The following is a 20,289-nucleotide window of genomic DNA, read 5'->3' on the forward strand; positions in this document are numbered from 1 at the left end:
TTTTTGTTCATGCTCATCTGTCCTTAAAAGCACTACCATCTAGTGCAGTGGTATATAAACTTCTTAAAGTGTAGAATCTTTCCTTCAAAAATTCAATGCAAAAATTTATGCAGAAATTCTGTACATAAAGAGGGAGAAAAAGAATATTATAGTAGAAAATGGACATTGTGTGTACAATGCATGGGACACTTCCCTCTCAGCCTTACCCTAGCATCTCCTCTTTACTCTTGGGTTTCCACAGAATGCATTTTGAAAAATCATTGGCTTAGGTGGAAAACTACATAGGTACATAAACGAGAAGTCAAATTAATGTTTTAAGGAAATAATTATGAGACAGAGCGACATGAAAGTGTTTGGTGTTGAAATTCGTGTTTTTTTTTTCTTTCTGAGTCTTGTTTTCCTCCCTTATTCCCTTTGACCTACAGGACTATCCCACCTATACCATCCTTGGTCAGAGTCAGTACCAAGCTTGCTACCCCAGCTCCAGCTTTGGAGTCACAGGCCAGACTAACAGTGATGCTGAGAATACCACCTTAGCAGCAGCCACATACCAGACGGAGAAGCCCAGTGTCATGGTACCTGCAGCTGCAGCACCCAGACTTTCCTCTGGTAAGCTCTGCAGCTCTAAAAACTTTGGCTTAAGGGCATTTCATCCAGCCAGTGATGGTGAAGATTTATTTTGTTCTTATCTAAGTCACTGTTACCATGCTCTTGGGTTTCCCTCTCAGGTGAGGGGTATTTTTAACACTGTATCCAGACTGTGATGAGTCATTGGCAGACTGAATATAAAACTTGATGTTGCGAACAGAAAAGGACCAGGAATGAAAAGACTTTATTTCTGACTCCCACTCTACCGTCCCTGTAGCTTGTCACAGAGAACTTCAGAATCTCAGCACATTTTATAATAGTTGGAGAAGTCCAGTTTTAGTCTGCGCATCATTTGGACTTCTGGTTACACTTCAGGGTGGTAGTTCTTAACTTTTTCTGTGTCATGGATCCCTTTAAGATTTCGAGAAAAGCTGTGGTCCTTTTTCCCCAAAGAAATACATCGAATTTAACCTACAGATTTAAACTTCTACCTTGGCAATGAATCAATGAATTATGGTCACCAGATTTTAATATCCTGACATAAAGACTTAAACTTTCAGTAAACATATGCACATACTTTTTATTTATCTCTATTTTTCATGAAAATTTGGTGTTTTGCTATTACATCCTATAACGTGAAGGAGGACTGTTTATGGTTAACACTGACGCATTTTTTAAAAACAGTGGTCTGCTGTTCTCTGTGCATCTTGCCTCTACTACTAGTCTTCTGAGTAGATGGACATACAGATGGTCATTGCTTCAAACCTGCATAACACTGAAATCATTACGTGCGTTAATACCTTAGTTTTTAATTCATTTCTCTAAATATCTTTGTCCTTCATAACAATTTTAACTTTTTAATAGTGGAGAATTTCAAACATAGGCAGAAGTTGTCAGAATAGTATAGTGAACCCTTATATATCTGTCATCCAACTTCAACAGTTAACAACTTACAGGCAATCTTGTTTCAGCTGTGTGTGTACTAAGTCACTTCAGTCGTGTCTGACTCTTTGTGACCCTATGGACTGTAACCCGCCAGGCTCCTCTGTCCATGGGATTCTCTAGGCAAGAATACTGGAGTAGGTTGCCATTCCCTTCTCCAGAGGTCTTCCCGACCCAGAGATCAAACTTGTATCCCTTATATCTCCTGCATTGGCAGGCGGGCTCTTTACCATTAGCATTACCTGGTGACCTCAGTTCAGTTCAGTCGCTCAGTCGTGTCCGACTCGTTGCAACCCCATGAATCACAGCACACCAGGCCTCCCTGTCTATCACCAACTCCTGGAGTTCACTCAAACTCATGTTCATCAAGTCGGTGATGCCATCCAGCCATCTCATCCTCTGTCGTCCCCTTCTCCTCCTACCCCCAAGCCGTCCGAGCATCAGGGTCTTTTCCAATGAGTCAACTCTTCGCATGAGGTGGCCAAAGTATTGGAGTTTCAGCTTCAGCATCATTCCTTGACCTGGTATGTTTCAACTATACTTCATCTAATTTCCTCCTCAAATTCCAGGTCTCATGTCTCTAAAAGATAAATGCTTGATAACATAACCACAATGCCATTATCCCATATAAAATAATTCAACAATAATTCCTTAATGCCTATGGGTATTCATATTTCTAATTTTTTCATAAACGTTAAGAGTCTTGCTTTTGTTTAAAGTCCAAGTAAGGGCTTCCTTTGTGGCTCAGCTAGTAAAGAACCTACCTGCAATGCGGGAGACCTGGGTTTGATCCCTGGGTTGGGAAGATCCCCTGGAGAAGGGAAAGGCTACCCACTCCAGTATTCTGGCCTGGAGAATTCCATGAACTGTATAGTCCATGGGATCACAAAGAGTCAGACACGACTGAGCGACTTTCACTTTCAAGGTCCATACATTGTGATTGGTGGATATATATTTTGTTCTAACCTATAAATTCCCCCCTCTCTTTTTCTTCCCTGTGTAATTTATTTGTTGAAGAAAGTAGATTGTTTTCTCAGTATCAGTTCAGTTAAGTTCAGTCACTCAGTCCCATGAACTGCAGCACACCAGGCCTCCCTGTCCATCACTAACTCCCAGAGTCCACCTAAACCCATGTCCATTGTGTCAGTGATACCATCCAGCCATCTCATCCTCTGTCATCCCCGTCTCCTCCTGCCCTCAATCTTTCTCCGCATCAGGGTCTTTTCAAATGAGTCAGCTCTCCGCATCAGGTGGCCAAAGTATTGGAGTTTCAGCTTCAACATCAGTCCTTCCAGTGAACACCCAGGACTGATCTCCTTTAGGATGGACTGGTTGGATCTCCTTGCAGTCCAAGGGACTCTCAAGAGTCTCTTCCAACACCACAGTTTGAAAGCATCAATTCTTTGGCACTCAGTTTTCTTTATAGTCGAACTCTCACATCCATACATGACTACTGGAAAAACCATAGCCTTGACTAGACGGACCTTTGTTGACAAAGTAATGCCTCTGCTTTTTAATATACTATCTAGGTTGGTCATAACTTTCCTTCCAAGGAGCAAGCGTCTTTTAATTTAATGGCTGCAATCACCATCCACAGTGATTTTGGAGCCCAGAAAAATAAAGTCAGTATAAATTTCACCAATTATAAGCTTAGAGGGTAGCTTGCTGCAACCTACTGCTTTCTGTATTTTATTTAAGTTGGTAACTAAATCTAGGGTGGTGGTTTTCAACTGGAGGTAGTTTTGTGCCTCTTGCTTCCACCCTAAGGCCCCCACATCCAGGGATATTTGGCAAAGTGTGGAAGCATTTTTGGTTGTCATACTGGGAAGGGGGTGCTACTAGCATCTAATGGGTAGAGGCCAAGGATACTGCTTAACCAAACATCCTAAAACATACAGGATGTCCCCTCACAACAAAAATTGTCTGGACCAAAACATCAGTTGTACCAAGTTGAGAAAGTGATTGCAGGCTTAATTTTTTGGGTGGGGGCAAAATGACTTTATAGGTAAGTTTTTCCATTGAGGAGGCAGGCATACAAATTCTAGTTATGACTCTTCATGCTGTTAGGTCTGAATTTCCAAATTCGTTAAGTAAAGCTTGGTTTCCCAGCCTTTATCCCTGCAACATGATTCTTAAAGGCAGAGACCCTGCTCTGGTTCTTATAGCCTGTGACTACACTGGCAATACCAGTGTCTTACTTTTCATTTTCAGGAGACCCTTCTCCAAGCCCATCTTTGACCCAGACCACACCAAGTAAAGATGCTGATGACCAGTCCAGGAAAAACATGACTGGCAAGAACCGGGGCAAGAGGAAAGCTGACGCCAGCTCTTCCCAGGACAGTGAATTAGAAGTATGGGAAGAAACTCATTTGAGTTACCACCTGTTTTTTTCTTTTCTCTTTTCTTTGTCAAATATATTTCTGAAACTCATGGATATTATGGGGTTCTATGTTGTGTACCGTTTAATTCCTGAGCAGTAGAACATGAATTGGCCAAGTGTGAAAAGAGAAGTGTAAAAATACATTCCTCTGTACCCACATTTTACCATATCACTTTCAGATCCTTTTTACCAACAAATTTGAAAAAGCTTTTTCAAATTTAGGTAGGTAACTTTTTAAGGGAAACAACAGTCTGTTCTGTATTCCAGAGGCGAACAGAAAGAACAGTGCATCATATTCAAAAAGCAAAGGGTATCACAAGCAATGTCATCCTGTTCTCCATGTCACAGTCTTAGAGTAAAATGACAGAACTGAAGTGCTTTAGGCCAAGTTTCTGTGAAACCTGCAACCAGATCTGGTAACTTGTAAATGAGATTGGCTCTCACTTACTCTGTAAACCCTAATAAATTTATTATGGATATACATTTGACTTCATTATTAAAAAGACTAGCAAGCCATACAAAATTCTAATAATAATGGAGTTTTGATACTAATCTTTTTGTTTTCTTTCTTTAATTTTTCTATAATGTGATCGTTTAATGAGAAGAAAAAGCCATATTTAAAAATGAGTCCATTGACAGTTGTTCATAAGACATTGGTAAATTGAGGCAATGTTTCGAACCTCTCTTCCCTTTTGTTACTAGCAGGATGGGAATGGGCTGGGAGAGAAAGACAGAAAATCTAGAGACCTGATATATTTCATGGGAAAAACTGAGAATTCACTTGTTTTTTTAAATTGTGGTAAAGTATAAAATTTACCATTTTATAAGTGTGCAGTTTTAAGTACATTCACAGTGTTGTTCAGAAGTTTTTCATGATTACAAACTGTGTACTCATTAAGCAATAACTTCCCATTCTCCCCTTCTATTAGTCCTTGGTAACCTTTGTTCTACTTTCTGTTACGATAAATTTGCCTGTTCTAGGCATTTCATATAAGTGGCATCATACAGAATCTTTCCTTCTGTGTCAGGCTTATTACTTCACCTAGCATAATATTTTCAAGGTTCATCTATTCTGTAGCATGTTTCAGAACTTCATTCCTTTTTATGGCTGCATAACTCCATTGTGTAAATATAGCACATTTTGTTTATCCATTCATCTGTGATGAACACTTGGAGTTTTTCCACCTTTGAGCTATTGTGAATAAAGCTGCTGTGAACACTGCTATATTCAAAAATACCACTTTGAGCCCCTCTTTTCAATTATTTTGGGTAGAAACCTAGGAGTAGAATTGGTAGGCCATATAGTAGTTCAGTGTTCAGCTTTTTGAGGAACCACCAAAATGTTTTCCAAATGACTACACCATTTTACATTCCTACCAGCTCTATACTAGGGTTCCAGTTGCTTCCCTTTTTTGCGTATTCCATCGTAATGGGTATGGTATGGTGTTTCGTGGTTTTGATTTGCATTTCCTTAATGACTAATAATATTGAACATCTTTTCATGTGTGAATTGGTCATTTGTCTATTTTATTGGAAGTAATGTCTAAATCCTTTGCCCATTCTTTAAATTAGGGGGTTTTGTTTGTTTTTAAATCTTAGGAGTTCTTTATTCTAGATTTTAATCCCTTAGCAGAATATGATGTGCAAATATTTTCTGTGCACTGTCTTTTCACTCTCTTGATGGTTTCCTTTGATGGTTAACAGTTTTAAATTTTGAAGTTCTGTTTTGATTACTTGTGCTTTTGGTATTATACTTAAGGATTTAAGGTTATGAAAACACCTGTATTTCTTCTAAGCATTTTATTGTTTCAGCTCTTAAGTTTAGGTCCTTGATCCATATTGAGTTAATTTGTACATAGTGTGAAGTAAGGATCTAATTTTTTTTTTTGCACATGGATATTCAGTACCCTTAGGACCTTGTTTTGGAAACGCTTTCCTTTCCCCTGTGTTCGTGGTATCCTTGCAGAAATAATAATAATAATAGACTCTCTCTCTCTTTATATATATATATATATATATATATGTGTGTATATATATATACACATATACATATATGGGTTTATTTCTGGGCTCTCTCTGTTCCATTGGTCTGTGTGTCTGTCTTTATGCTACTACCACACTATTTTGATTACTGTAGCTTTGTAGTAAGTTTTAATATTAGGAAACATGAGTCATCCAACTTTGTTCTTTTTCAAGACTGTTTTGGCTCTTTAGGGTCCCTTGAGATTTTGTACAAACTTTAGGTTAGTTTTTCTATCTCTTTAAAAAAGTGTTGGAAAACAACAACAACAACAACAAAACAGTGTTGGGATTTTGATAGGGATTTAGTATATAAGTCCTGAACTATCAGTTAAGTTTATTCCTAAATATTTTATTATTTTTTATGCTTTTGTTTAATTCCTTTTAGGATTATTCATTTCAAGCTTATAGAAATAGCTGATTTCTGAATTCATTTTATTAGCTCTCAGTAATTTTGGGGGGTTCTTAAAGGTTTTCTTTGTGTAAGATCACATCATCTGTGAACAGAGGTAATTTTACTTCTTTCTTTCCAGTTTGGGTACCTTTTTTACCCTTTTCTTGGGTATTTCTTTTTCCCTTATTCTGGCTAGAATTTCCAGTACCATGTTTGAATAGAAGTGATGAAAACAGAGACATACTTCTTTTATTCCTAATCTCAGGGGTAATACTTTCAGTTTTCCACCATTGAGTATGATATTAGCTGAAGGTTTTTCATATATGACCTTTATCAGGATAAGGAAGTTGCTAGTATATTGAGTGTTTTTATAATGAAAGTGTGCTGAATTTTGTCAAATGCTTTTTCTGCATCAGTTGAGATGACCATGTGAGTTTTTTCCTCTGTTCAGTTAGTGTAGTATATTACATTGATTTTTTTTTTTTCCTTCATTGAACCATTCTTGCATTCTGGGAACAAATCCCACTTGGTCTTGATGTATAATTCAATACGCTGCTGAACTTTGTTGGCCACTGTTCTGTTGAGGTTTTTGCATCAGTGTTCAGATGAGAGATTGGTCTGTAGTTTTCTTGTCTTGTGTTTATCTGATTTCAGTATCAGGGAATTGCTGGCTTCATAGAGTGAATTAGGAAGTGTTTCTGCCTATTAAGTTGTTTGGAAGGTCTGAAGGATTTTAGTGTTGGGTAGAATTCACCAGTGAAACCATCTGACCCTGGCCTTTTCTTTTCTTGGGATGTTTTTTATTATTGATTCAGCCTCCTACCAGTTAAAGGTCTATTCAGGTTTTCTTTTCCTATATGAATCAGTTTTGGCACATTGTATATTTCTAGGAATTTGTTGTTTCATCTAGATTATTTATTGGTGTATAACTCTTCATAGTGTAAAGGATTACAAAATCCTTTTTATTTCTTTAAAATTGGTATTAATATCCCCACTTTCATTTCTGATTTTATTAATTTATGTCGTCTGTCTTTTTTCTTAGCTAGTCTGACTAGACCTTGTCAATTATATAGATCTCTTCTAAAAACCAACTTTTGGTTTTATTGATTTTCTCTATTTTTTTCCTACCTTCTGTTTTTTCCTACCCTTTTCTAACCTTTATTTTTTCCTTCCTTCTACTGGCTTTGTCTAGCAGCATAAATTGTGCAGTTTGGTTATTGATTGAGATCTTTTTTAAGGTACACATTTGTAACTATAAATTTCCTCTGGGACTTCCTTGGTGGTCCAGTGGTTAAAACTCCCTACTTCCAATGCAGGGGGCATGGGTTTGATCCCTGGTTGGTTGGGGGACTAAGATTCCACATGCTGTGCAGTGTGGCCTTAAAAAGAAAAGAAAAAAAGCCTTCTTGACTGTTTCCACAGCCTCCCATAAATTATGGTATGTTGTTTTTTGGTCTTCATTCCAAGGTATTTTCTAATTTCACTTGTTATTTCTTTTTTATCCATTGGTTGTTTAAGATTATATTAATTTTTACATATGTGTGAATTTCCCAGTTTTTCCTTCTGTTATTGATTACTTGTTTCATTCTACTATGATTTTAAAAGATGTTCACTCATTTTTTAAAATATTTCCCTCATTCAGCGGGTATTTCTGTGGGACTTAGATGAAACCATCATCATCTTCCACTCCCTTCTTACTGGATCCTATGCCCAGAAGTATGGAAAGGTAATTTGAGTCTTTCTTCCTTTGTTATAACTGTCTCTCTCTGTGCGTGCAGGTAACCAAGATCACTGTCTCTGTTATCTCCATCTTACCTATTGACCTTTCACCTTTCACATAAAACTTCACCTGGTGGCTTATACCAGGCAGACTACATGGTCAGGCAGAGTTGATAAAGCTGGGAACTAGAACTCGGACTAGTACTGAAAGCTGAAGTTGGTAGAGGGTGGTAAAGACTAAGTATGGGACTGAACTCAAAATAGAGTGGAGTCTCAGGATTACCTGCTCCAAAGACTGATCTGTTATCCCTTACGTCACATGTGACAGTCCAAACTGAGCGTTTCATTTAGCTGAGAATCTGTGAGATCTATACATTTAAAATATTAAATAACTTTCTAAAATAGATTGTATAGCTTCTTAAATGAAAATGTACCAAGCAGAATTTAAGTTTAGTCATCAGTAGTAACATCAGTTTTGACAGAGGGATGAGGTATTGTCTGTATATTTCTATACTGAATTACCTCCAGGTTCCTTTTTGTTTGTGTGTTTCTGTGAATAAATTTTATAAAAATATCTGCCTCATTTACCATCCTACTTTATCTACTCCTAATTATTTCTTATTGTCACTCTTTGTTTCTATTAGAAGTATTTTCCATAGGCTTTTAGTATCTAGGCTGGTAAACTAACATAAGTTTATATACTCTATAACAAGACTGGTTATGAAAGTATACAAAATAAGATCATACCACCTCTAAGTGAAGGTCTGATTGTTCCTTTTAAAGCTACGTGCATTGGTTTTCCTACAAGTATTTCTTTATTGATTTTCTGGTTGTTTAGACTGTCAGATTACTGACTTCCAGAGTTATACTGTGTATGTGTGCAAGATAATGAGTATTACAATAGCAATATTTTAGCAATAGTTAGAATTTCTGCTGAAGCAGGGAATTTTTCCGAAAATTGTTTTGTTTTTTTTTCAAGTGGGTTAAAGTGCTGAAATTTTTAACTTTGCACAATCTAAGCTTCTTACAACTGTGAATGAAATTGCATCAGTAATAGTGAGAAGCGCTATTGTGGACCAGTGTTGTTTTGGCCTTGACTTCAAATAATTTTGAAACAGTTAGAGGTAAGAACTGGTGCTGTAAGTGCCAAGTCAAACAAATTCTCTTATTGCCTTTCAGGACCCAACAGTAGTGATTGGCTCAGGTTTAACAATGGAAGAAATGATCTTTGAAGTGGCTGACACGCATCTGTTTTTCAATGACCTAGAGGTAGGCATTTTTAATTGTTGCTGTGCTTCAGTGAAACACTTTGTTCCATAACTTATTTATTGAGACTGTGACTTGTGTGTTTAGAGAAAGTGTGGTTAAACAGGGTAGGTATGGGGAGGCCAGCTGGGCACTTAGGTATACATAGTCTTGAAGAAATAGTTCCTTGGTTAGGTCAGCACAGCCTTGTTTCTGGGCTTCAGTTTTATTGGCTCAAAAATTTGATTTTGTTATCATATTTGGAAGTAATCTAGCTGTAGGGGCAGTAGCATCCCATCAGGTAAAGCACTGATACAGAAACCAACATTCTAATTTACTCATCTACATTAAATAATATATGAAGGTGGCACTGGTTGTACTCTTAATTATATTTTACCTGTTCTTCAGTTTTACCTTCTTAAAAGATAGTCTCTTGATTTGTCAGATCTGTAGAGGGCTACTCGTAACTTGTTGTATTTTGCACCTGCTTATTGTCCTTGTATAGGTAAGCCGTGAAGTCCAGATCATGTTATATTTAGGTGGAGGGAAACCTGGGAACACTGAGAGCTTCTTGGTTAATTGTTTTGGCTTTGACATTTGAGTTCATCTTTGAGGTAAACATGGTGTAGTGGAGAGAGCACAGGACTGGGAGTCAGAGGACCAGACTCGAGTACCAAGTTAGGAAAGTTATCTCCCCATTCTGGGTCTCGGTTAAGCAGTTATCCTACACAAGGAACTAGTAACAGTTGTTCTGTGTGAAGATGGGAATGCCTTGCCAAGACACTGAGGTGGGAAGGAGCAAATTTGTCACTTAATGTCCTTTTGAATGTTGAACTCTGTACGACCTGTATTACCTACTTTTTTAAATAGTGAAAATTTTAAAATAAAAAAATACAAAGTAATCCTCTTTCTTCTCAGACACAGTCTAGTTCTACTCAGCAGTTCTCCAACAAGTTAAATTAGTAGGGCTGTAAACTCCAGTACTTTTATGTCAGTTCCACAGTGCTTTAATCTTCCATCAACTTCACATGTTGATAAATTGGAACATTATAGTTTTTATTCAGCAAACATTTATTGAAAACCTACTATGTGCCAGTAATTGTTGCCAAATTGTATTTGTAATGATTTTCTAGACATAGTCCTCACTCAGGACTGAAAGTTCTGTGAAGAATTTGACCTGAATGTGTTCCTGCCCCCCAGGTCAGTGGTTCTCAACTTTAGGGGGCATAAGAATCACCTGGGGAGCTTGTTAAAAATGAAGACTAGGACTTCACTCACAGAAATTCTATTCAAAAATATGCATTTTAAAAAATCTTCCCCAGAGGATTCTGATGCAGGTGGACACCATGGCACCGCCCTAGGTGGTGTCAGAGGAATAAATCTGTCAGTTAGGCAGTGGGTGGCATTTTACCTCAGTAGTAGTGTGGGCTTAGAGTAAAGAACCCGTGGATTCAAATGGAAAGACCTAAGCTCCTTCTCGTTTCTTTCTACCACTCACTAGTCTTATGACCTTGGGCCAATCATTTTATCTCACTTTTAGAATATGAGGAGATTGACTTAGGTGACCTCTTCTCAATTTGTAAGTTTGAATTTACAAATTTCTATTTCAGTCATTCTCGGTTTTGATACTGCACGCACGTACCAGCATCTTTTTTGTCTGCAAAACCTTACTGAGTACATGCTACATAAGGGCACTGGAATAGACTGAAGGGTTCAAAAGGAGATGTAAGATATGGTTGTGCCATAAGAGGCCTACACTGTGATAGAACTTAGAGTCTAATGTAGGACATAAGCATACCTGACAATATAAGGGAGCTCCTGCTTATAGCCATGGGCTGTGGGGAAAGTGAACTATTGAGATAAGAGCATAACTGCGGGTTGGTATGGCTAAGGAAGATTTCATGAAGACTGAGGAATGTAAATTAGGCCTTTAAAGAAGTTGGACAGCAACGGGGATGAGACTGATCCTCCACACATAAGAAACCATAAGGTATTTCATCATCCTGCCGTTGTTTGTGGTATTTTTACAATATATCATGGAGATAATAAAACTGCTCTCTGGGATGAAATAATGGGTGGCTTTGTCTTTTAACAGGAGTGTGACCAGGTGCATGTGGAAGATGTGGCTTCTGATGACAATGGCCAAGACTTGAGGTAAGAAAAACAATGATATCTTAAACATCAGTATACCTGTTATGCACAAGACACTGACCAGGTTTAGAGGAAAACAAGATGGTTAAGACATGGCCCTAAGTCCATTAGAGAAGATAGAAACAAAGACAGTAGGTGATGGCATGCGGTGTGAGAAGGTGACTGTAGAAAATGTGATGGGATATAGAGTAGAAAGTAATTCCGATGGTTGTGGGGAGCCAGTGGTGCCAGCACTGGAGTGGCCTTCTCAACACAGTAGACTTTGAGTATAATCTTGGAGATTGGGTAGCATGATGGAATGAGACAAAACCATTCCAAAGTAAAGGATATACTAGTTTCTCTTTGGCCAGATTTTCAGTCAAGAAAAGTGTGCTTCCAGGTTGGTTAGTCTCAGATAGAAATAAGCATCAGGTAATTTCACCAAGGAAGTTATATGGTGGCGGTCTGGTGGTGTCAAATGACCGTATGGAAGACAATCTGAAACATTAATATCACAGTGAATGCTAAACCAGGGAGGTCTCCGTGGCAAAATGCTTGCTCAGTCCCCTCCTGTCTCTCTTGGCTACGGTCTTCTAGTCTTAGCTAAGAATAATCCAAAAATTTGTCTCCCTTATATTTAAAGACTTTTAGAAAAAAAAAAAAATTGTCACATCTTTTCATGTTAACTTATTTTATTAATGTTTATCCCTTTCCATAGGCAAAAAGGTTTTCCATGTGTCTACCCTAAAATTGTCTCCTCTGTGAATTCTCAACTCTAGAGCAGATCTGGACACATCACTTAGTAAGGACACAGACAGCCCCGTGGCGCTGAGGAGGAGAGGTTTCCCTTCACGAGCAGCATCCAGCCGTGCATGTTGCGTCTTGCACAGCTGTGAAGGGCACCATTCTTAAGAGATTTTACTCACCTTAGGAAAAAGCTTGCTCTGAAGCAGTTTACGATCCCCTCTGAGCTCTAGTGCTCTTTTGTTTCTCGTATACATATGTCGGCTTCCTGGTGGCTCAGACGGTAAAGAATCTACCCGCAGTATGGAAGACCCTGGTTCAATCCCTGGGTGGGGAAGATCCTCTGGAGAAGGGAATGGTAGCCCACTCCGGTATTCTTGCCTGGAGAATTCCATAGACAGAGGAGCCTACAGTCCATGGGGGTCACAAAGAGTCAGATAACGACTGAGCAACTAAGCACAGCACATATATATGGCTAACTAGTAATGGCCTATCTTTTTATTGGCAGCTTTTTCTTAAATATAGAATCTCACACTTGTGGAATTCTGTTTTGATTTTTGAACCAAGTTGTCCCTAATTCCGTCAGTCATTTTTAAATCTTGACTTAGGACATAGTCATCCTGCCCAGGCTGTTTAACTGTAACAGTTGTCTATTGCTGTGTAACAAATTACTCCCAAGCCTAGTAGTTTAAAGCAATTACCATTTATCATCTCATTGTTTCTGTAGTTTGGGAACTTGAAAGTAACTTAGCTGAGTAGTTCTGAATCAGGGTCTTTGAGATTAAAATCAAGATAGCTAAAATCATCTGAAGGCTTGAGTGGAGCCAAGGACCTGCTTCCAGCCTGTCGTGTGTGGCTGATAGCAGGAGGCCTCAGGCCTCACTGTGCCCCTTCACGGAGCAGCTTGAGTGTTCTCACGTGACAGCTGACACTTAGAGCAAGCCCTGTAAGAGAAGTCTGGTCTCTGAAGCCTGACACCATCAGTTCCACCACATTCTGTTTGCATTCAAATACAGTCTGTACCCGAAGGGAGTGGAGTTAGAAGAGAGGAGTAGCGGCCCATGAACTTAGCAAACGAGTCAACAGATCCCTGAAGGAAAACATTCCCATTTTCTTACTGTTATTAGAACTTGGGGTTCATTCCTCCCGTTATTTTTTCATGTTTCTCCTTTTTACATAGTTGCAATCATATCGTGGGTGTGTACAAAAAATTTTATATTCTGAAGGCTTTTTTTCACTGTAAGATGCCATCTATCATTAGTGAAAGGATGGTCTATCTGAAGCCAGCCTCTAGGGGATGCTGACGCTCGAATTGTTCCTGCCCCTCTTGGTCTCCCTCTCCATCCTGTTTGATGGAAGTAACGGGTGAGATGGCGGACCGATGGAAGATAGCCTCTGACATACAGAGATCAGGGAAGAAGAGTCTCGCAGCTTTGACATCAGATGCCTATGGAATAGGGCAGAGAAGCTCAGGTGGCCTTCAGCCGAAAACTGTGTGGTATAGATTTTCATTATCATCATCCTCTCTCTCTGCAGCAACTACAGCTTCTCAACAGATGGTTTCAGTGGCTCAGGAGGCAGTGGCAGCCATGGTTCCTCTGTGGGTGTCCAGGGAGGTGTGGACTGGATGAGGAAATTGGCTTTCCGTTACCGAAAAGTGAGAGAAATCTATGATAAGCATAAAAGCAACGTGGGTGGTAAGTGTGGCATATAACCAGCTAATTTTCTCTTTTGTTCTGATTTCCTGTTTTCCTTTCCAGGGTTTACCTTAAAGCTCCTGGATTATGAATTTGTGACACAGTGACATTTTAACTCTGTATTTTAAAAATGGGGTTTGATTGAAACCCTATGGGCAGGAAGCTCTGCATTCCTCATGGACTCTTGTTAGCATAACTTCACCAAGTTCTCTTGTTCTTCTTAGACAGCTTTCCTTTTTGGGAAATGTGTTCCACAGACTATGTTTAATGGCATGTGTTCTTTTGGACTCAGGACTACTGTCAGTAATATTTAAGAGGTTGCCATATTTTTGGACAGATTTATCTAGCCATCAGGACAAGTCAGGTAGAATTAGCAACCAGGTTTATAGTGGATGGAAAACCAGGTCCAGCTTGATAGGTTGGCAGTATCCATGCATTGGGATTTGAAGGACCTTGGACTTCCTTTCTGCCCAGATATGTCTCACATATCAGGTGCCATTATGCCTAAAATTCATATATTTGGAATTAATTAGCCATAGATTGTTCATATGAGAAGAGACGTTAGTAGAAAACGAATCTAAATCCTTCATTTTGCATTTGAGAAAACTGGTGGTCCATCGTGAGGATCACAAGGGCGAGTTAGTGACCATACCACAGGTGGACTCTTGGTCCAGTGCACTTTACATTCGTACAGACCCCTCTTTAGTGACATGCCCTTGTGAGAAAATATTGAAAACTCTGAACCATCACCCTCAAACACCTACATCCACACAGAACGTTGTGTGAAGTTTCAGGGATTCTCTGGACTGCCTAGAAATATATGACCCTGGGTCAAGAGAGGCCTCAGAGCCAGTACTTTTTACTTTGGCAACCAGGTCATTTTCTTTTTTCTCTCTCACAGATATTAGGCTTTCTTTTGTTAGTTTTCATATGCAACCTATGTGTCTGGTCCATTTTCTGCCCAGTGAGTGTCTCAACCTGGTTTCCTGAAGAAAGTGCTTTATAACCCTCTTTGAGAATCCTTGGAGCCTACCCTGGGAAACATATTAAAAGTAATATCCACTTGTATTTTTCTTTTTAAGTGAATTAACAAAAGTGCTACATCATAGTAGTTCAATCTATGACATAGGCATGCTTGTGTATGTCATACATGACATATATTTGTTTGGTTTTTGTGTTATCAGAAATGTTGAGAGTCCTCAAATTGCAGGCTTACATTGTGAAACCATCTGTCTGAAAATAAATTATAAACAGTTCTACTTGATTTCTATTTTTATGGCTTAGTGGTAGTAGAATTTCTTTTTACCTTCACTATAGAAAAATTAGAGGCAGATTTATTGTCTGAATATTCTAACTCAAGCATCTGATAACATGCTCCAATCAGATGAACTCTTTTTTGTTTTGTGCTTAGTTATCTGATCTTAAAGCAGTGCTTCAGTCTCTCATCAGCTGGAATTGTTTCCGAAGTAAGTACAGATGATCAGAATTTGGTGATTCAACCTGGAATCCCAGGTTGATGTGTTCTGAAGGTGAAAGCACCATCATCGCCTTGGGAGCAGTGTATGTCAGTGGGAAGATTTCTGAGACCAAAAGACACCAGTTGCTCTGTATTCTTAGGCAGCCTCCTTTCCTCCCTGAGCTTTGTTTTCTTTAGAAAGAGACTGGAAATGCCGTGGGCTTTTCCATCTGTAATTGTTCCCCCTTTTCTGGTTCTTGATGTCACATCTGTAGCAGTGCTACTCAAAGTATGGTCCACCAGTCTGCAAATGATGTTACTGGTTGATTAATGAAAGAACGAGCTTGAGCCAGATCCTAATCACAGTGTTGCTCTCAGCTGATTTTGTTGTGGTTATGCCCCACCAAGCAAAAGACTCTGGTGGACAGAGTCAAAAAGGCATGTTGAGTAGGCTACTCAAGGAGAGAGAGGTGTTAGCTCAGTAGATATTTCAGTAACACACTATTTCCAAATTGAATTTAGAAGTTGCTTTCTAGATGCCAGCACGGATCTTGTCAGATGATGACTGTGTCTTCTTTTATTCCCAAAGGGCTCCTCAGTCCCCAGAGAAAGGAAGCACTGCAGAGGCTAAGAGCAGAAATTGAAGTTTTAACAGATTCCTGGTTAGGAACTGCCTTGAAATCTTTACTTCTCATCCAGTCCAGGTATGGAAATGCTTTTTCTAGGTCTCATCCTCTCAGAGAGATTCTTTCTCCCACCCTGGTCCAGGATAAGGCCATTCCTGAAAACAGGCTGTGGGGAAGGGCGAGAGGAGTTCAGTGATGCAGGCGAGAATTCATAGGTGAGAGGCAAGGCCATTTTACTCTAACAGCATGCCTTTGAACATCTTTTTCTTTTCTCTGACTTTTTGCTCACAAAATTATACTCAGTAACCCAGAGTGTCCAGCACTGGAGGTGGATGGGCCTGATAACACTGAAAAATACATGGAGGAGACTTTACAAATACCCTAAATACAGGAAGCTCCAAAGAAATGTAGCACAGCCTACTCAGGAAGACAGGATTCAAAAGAAAAAGGGTACATTAAGCAGATTAAGGAGATTTGAGCTCAAAGCTTAGAATGGGAAATAAAAACATAGCCTTATTCATCCCTCCTTCAAAGCAAGAATTCCACACGTACAGCCTAGTAGAGTAAACAGAAACTGACACCCACGGTTGGATATCTGTGAAGGGAAGGACTTGAGAAAAGAATGTATATTCTGACCTGTGTGTTGCCGTTGTGTGACGAGCAGAGAGGACTGAAGTCAGATCTCCTGTAAGGGCTGAGCTGCACTGAGATGAAGTGCCGCTGCAGCTGAAAGCCCCGTCATGTTCCTGTAGTGTGGTGTCAGTGCTGTGGGCTCATGGCGTTTGCCAGCAGTGCAGTGAGCTAGAATGCACATGAGGTGAGAACAGGGTGCTGCTCTGTGTCCACCACAGAATCTCTGCCTTTGAATTTGGAAGGTGAGTAAACCTGAGCTGGAGCAGGAGCTGAACGTTGGCGCTGAGCAAATGCCACACCAGGAGCTTTGAGGTTCATTTTGCACAAGTAGATCCTACAGAGAAGACTCATTTGAGTTCTTGTTCCCAGATTGGTTTGATTTCACTTTTTTATTGTCTGTTTCTCCCTTGCAGAAAGAATTGTGTAAATGTTCTGATCACTACAACCCAACTGGTTCCAGCTCTGGCCAAGGTTCTCCTATATGGGCTAGGAGAAATATTTCCTATTGAAAACATCTACAGTGCTACCAAAATTGGTATGGCATCAATTTTGTTTCTTGTGACTGGCCTTACAGTAATACTTGCTACTTAGGATGCTCTTATTATTTACCAGTCCTGCTGTTAGACACTTTACATATGGGTATATCTATAATCCTCTGTATTCTTCTCCTGACATTACTGATGAGGCAGTTCAGGTTGACTCAGGACTTCGCAGCTTCACAGGATTCAAATCCAAGTCTGTCAGACTTAAAATGTATTGTGCTCTTTTCTTTTCCATTTGAAAGAACATAATACCTAGTTTAGAAATCTACTTGTGCCTCATTTCAGATTTATCTTTCATAGAGTGCTGCAGTATAGTATCAAAAAAACACCAGATTAAAAAGACTAAGCTATGCACTTTAAAATGATTAAATCCCTCACACCTGTTAGGACGGTTGCTATTAAAAAAACAAACAGAAAATAACAAGTGTTGGCAAGAATGTGGAAAAATTGGAACCCGTGTGCACTTGTGGTGGGATTGTAAAATGGTGCAACTGCTGTGGAAATCAGTATGGCTGTTGCACAGAAAAATTCAAAATTGAACTGTCAGGTGATCCGGCAGCCCCACTGCTGGGCATATAGCCAGAAGGATCCAAAGCAGATCCCAAAGAAATACGTGCAAGCCTTTGTTCATAGCAGCATTATTCTCAAAAGCCGCAAGGTGGAAGCAACCCCAAATGTCCGTCAAATGAATGGATAAATGAAAGGCGGAATATACATACAGTGGGATAGTAGCCAATCTCAAAAGGGAAGGAAATCCTGTCATATGGGTACTACATGTATGAACCATGAAGACATTATGCTAATAAGTCAATCACAAAAAGATAAATACTGTATATTTCCACTTATATATAAGGTTCCTAGAGTAGTTCGATTCATAGAAACATAAAGTAGAATGGCGGTTAACAGAAGCTTGGGGAAAGGGGAAATAGGGAGTTGTTGCTTGGTGGCTATAGAATTTTAATTTTGTAAAATGGAAAGCTCTGGAGAGCTGTTGCTCAACAATGTGAGTACACTTATTATTACTGAAAAATATATTTTTAAATGGTTAGAAAAAGAAAAAAAAAATGAGGACCAGGATAGTGTCCTAATTCCCCTGCTTCTTAGCTCTTCAGGAAATTACTATATCTCCTGAGCCTCAGTTTTCTCATGTAAGATGAGAAACTACCAGAGAGGTTTTGAAAATCAAATCAGACTGTGTATGAGAAGATATTTTTTATCCGCTAAAAATGTATTCAGTACTAAATATGTGAAATAGACTTCCCTGGTGGCTCAGATGGTAAAGCGTCTGTCTACAATGCGGGAGACCCGGGTTCGAGCCCTGGTTTGGGAAGATCCCCTGGAGAAGGAAACGGCAACCCACTCCAGCACTCTTGCCTGGAAAATCCCATAGACGGAAGAGCCTGGGAGGCTGCAGTCCATGGGGTCGCAAAGAGTCAGACATGACTGAGCGACTTTACTTTGACTCTTTTTGACTTTCTATAAAACCAGCTTGTTCTGCTGAGAAGGCAGCACACTCTAATCGTATGTGCTGTACAAGGTCCAGTGACAACTGTCTCCTGCCCTCTCCAGACGCTTTAGTCTGTGTCTGCAGTTCCTGCTTCCCTGTCGCAGCAGAGGAGACAGCTCTAGTGTGAAGGTGAACTCTAGGTATCCACTAGATTAAAAGGTGTCAGGCATTGCCAGGGCACTAGGAATATACCCGTGACAGAATCCTCTGTCCTCATGGGACTTACCCTCAGTCAGTGGTGCTAGAATAATTGGTTTTCTGTATGGGGGAAAAAGCAGAATTGGATTTCTTCTTTATGCTATTTGCAAAACTAAAATTCTAGGTGGATAAAAAATGTAACATGAAAAGCAAAACTTGCAGTTTTGAAGAGAAATATAAAACTATCTGTATGACCTTGAGGTAGGGAGGGATTTCATTTAAGAGAACCCAAAAATAGTGTTTAAAAAAAACAAAAACAGAAAAAAACAATCATTTTGGTTGCATGAAACTTTTATATACAGTGAAAGATGACATAAAGTGACAAGCCAAGTCACAGACTGAGAGAAGATATTTGTAATACATGTACTTGTTAATTAGTAAAGAACTCCTACAAATCAATAAACAACATAATGTAAAAAAAAAAAATGTAGGCACAAACCTTGTAACAGCCAATTTGCAGAAAAAGAAACCCAAATTGTTAGTAAATGCATGAGAAGTTTTTTGACCTCGTCGATTAAGGATCTGCAAATTAAGAAAATGCACATTAAAATGTGATACATAGCCCATTTATTAGGTTGACAAAAAATATTTTGAGGGTCTCAGACTAGAGCTACATACCGAATTCTGCCCACTGCCTGTTTTTGTAAAGTTTTATTGAAACAGAAGCCATGCTTGATCATTTCCATAGCTGCTTTCACACGACAGTAGCAGACTTGAATAGTTGCAACAGAGATTGTATGACCTGCAAAGCCTAAAATATGCCAGCTCCTTCCCTGGAGTAATTCTCATTTGCAAAAGGAGGTACATGTAAGGACTTTTTTTATGCAGTCTTATTCATAGTAAAAGATAATGAGAAACAGCAGGTAAACCTGTCTGTGAACAGAAAATAGACATGAAACAACGGAATACTATAAAGCCCTTGTAAGTAAGCTATATGTATCCCTAAAGATTAGTATTAAAAAGTGTTGAACACAAAAAGACCACATTGCAAATAGTATGTACAGTATGCAAAATTTACATAAAAGTAAAAAAAAAAATTCACAATAATAACCATACATTGTTTATAGATACATAGACTCATGGGGAGAAAGGAGGAGGAAGAATAGCATCAAGTAGGCATACATCAGAAATTTCAAATTGTATGATCTCATTCTTATTTCTTTATGTATATAATTCTTTTTACTTTTGGCTGTGCTGGGTCTTGGTTGCTGTGTGGGCTTTGCTCTGGTTGCGGCCAGCAAGTCTCCTCTGTAGTTGTGGTGCTCGGGCTCCTCATTGCAGTGACTGCTCTTGGTGCAGAGCACAGGCTCTAGAACACAGCCTCAGTATTGTGGCACGCAGGCTTAGTTGCTTTGCAGCGTGTGGGATCTTCCCAAACAGGGATTGAACCCATGTCTCCTGCATTGGCAGGCAGATTCTTTACCACTGATCCACCAGGGAAACCCTCATTCTTATATATATTTTTTAAT

General features: G+C 39.2%; 1 protein-coding gene across 2 annotated transcripts in view; it reads left to right on the forward strand.

Annotated features, from left to right (window-relative positions):
* The window catches only part of EYA3 (EYA transcriptional coactivator and phosphatase 3), a 94,980-nt gene that overhangs the window by 63,917 nt on the left and 10,774 nt on the right, over nt 1–20,289 (forward strand). For both annotated transcript variants that reach the window (XM_052657934.1, XM_052657941.1), the window contains 8 exons: nt 426–609; nt 3,742–3,881; nt 7,966–8,049; nt 9,222–9,311; nt 11,383–11,441; nt 13,698–13,858; nt 15,904–16,018; nt 16,987–17,108. In XM_052657934.1, coding sequence (XP_052513894.1) covers nt 426–609; nt 3,742–3,881; nt 7,966–8,049; nt 9,222–9,311; nt 11,383–11,441; nt 13,698–13,858; nt 15,904–16,018; nt 16,987–17,108 — 955 coding nt within the window. The remainder of the gene's footprint in view (nt 1–425; nt 610–3,741; nt 3,882–7,965; nt 8,050–9,221; nt 9,312–11,382; nt 11,442–13,697; nt 13,859–15,903; nt 16,019–16,986; nt 17,109–20,289) is intronic.

Source organism: Budorcas taxicolor, chromosome 2 (assembly GCF_023091745.1).
Source record: "Budorcas taxicolor isolate Tak-1 chromosome 2, Takin1.1, whole genome shotgun sequence".
NCBI classification, from domain to species: domain Eukaryota; kingdom Metazoa; phylum Chordata; class Mammalia; order Artiodactyla; family Bovidae; genus Budorcas; species Budorcas taxicolor.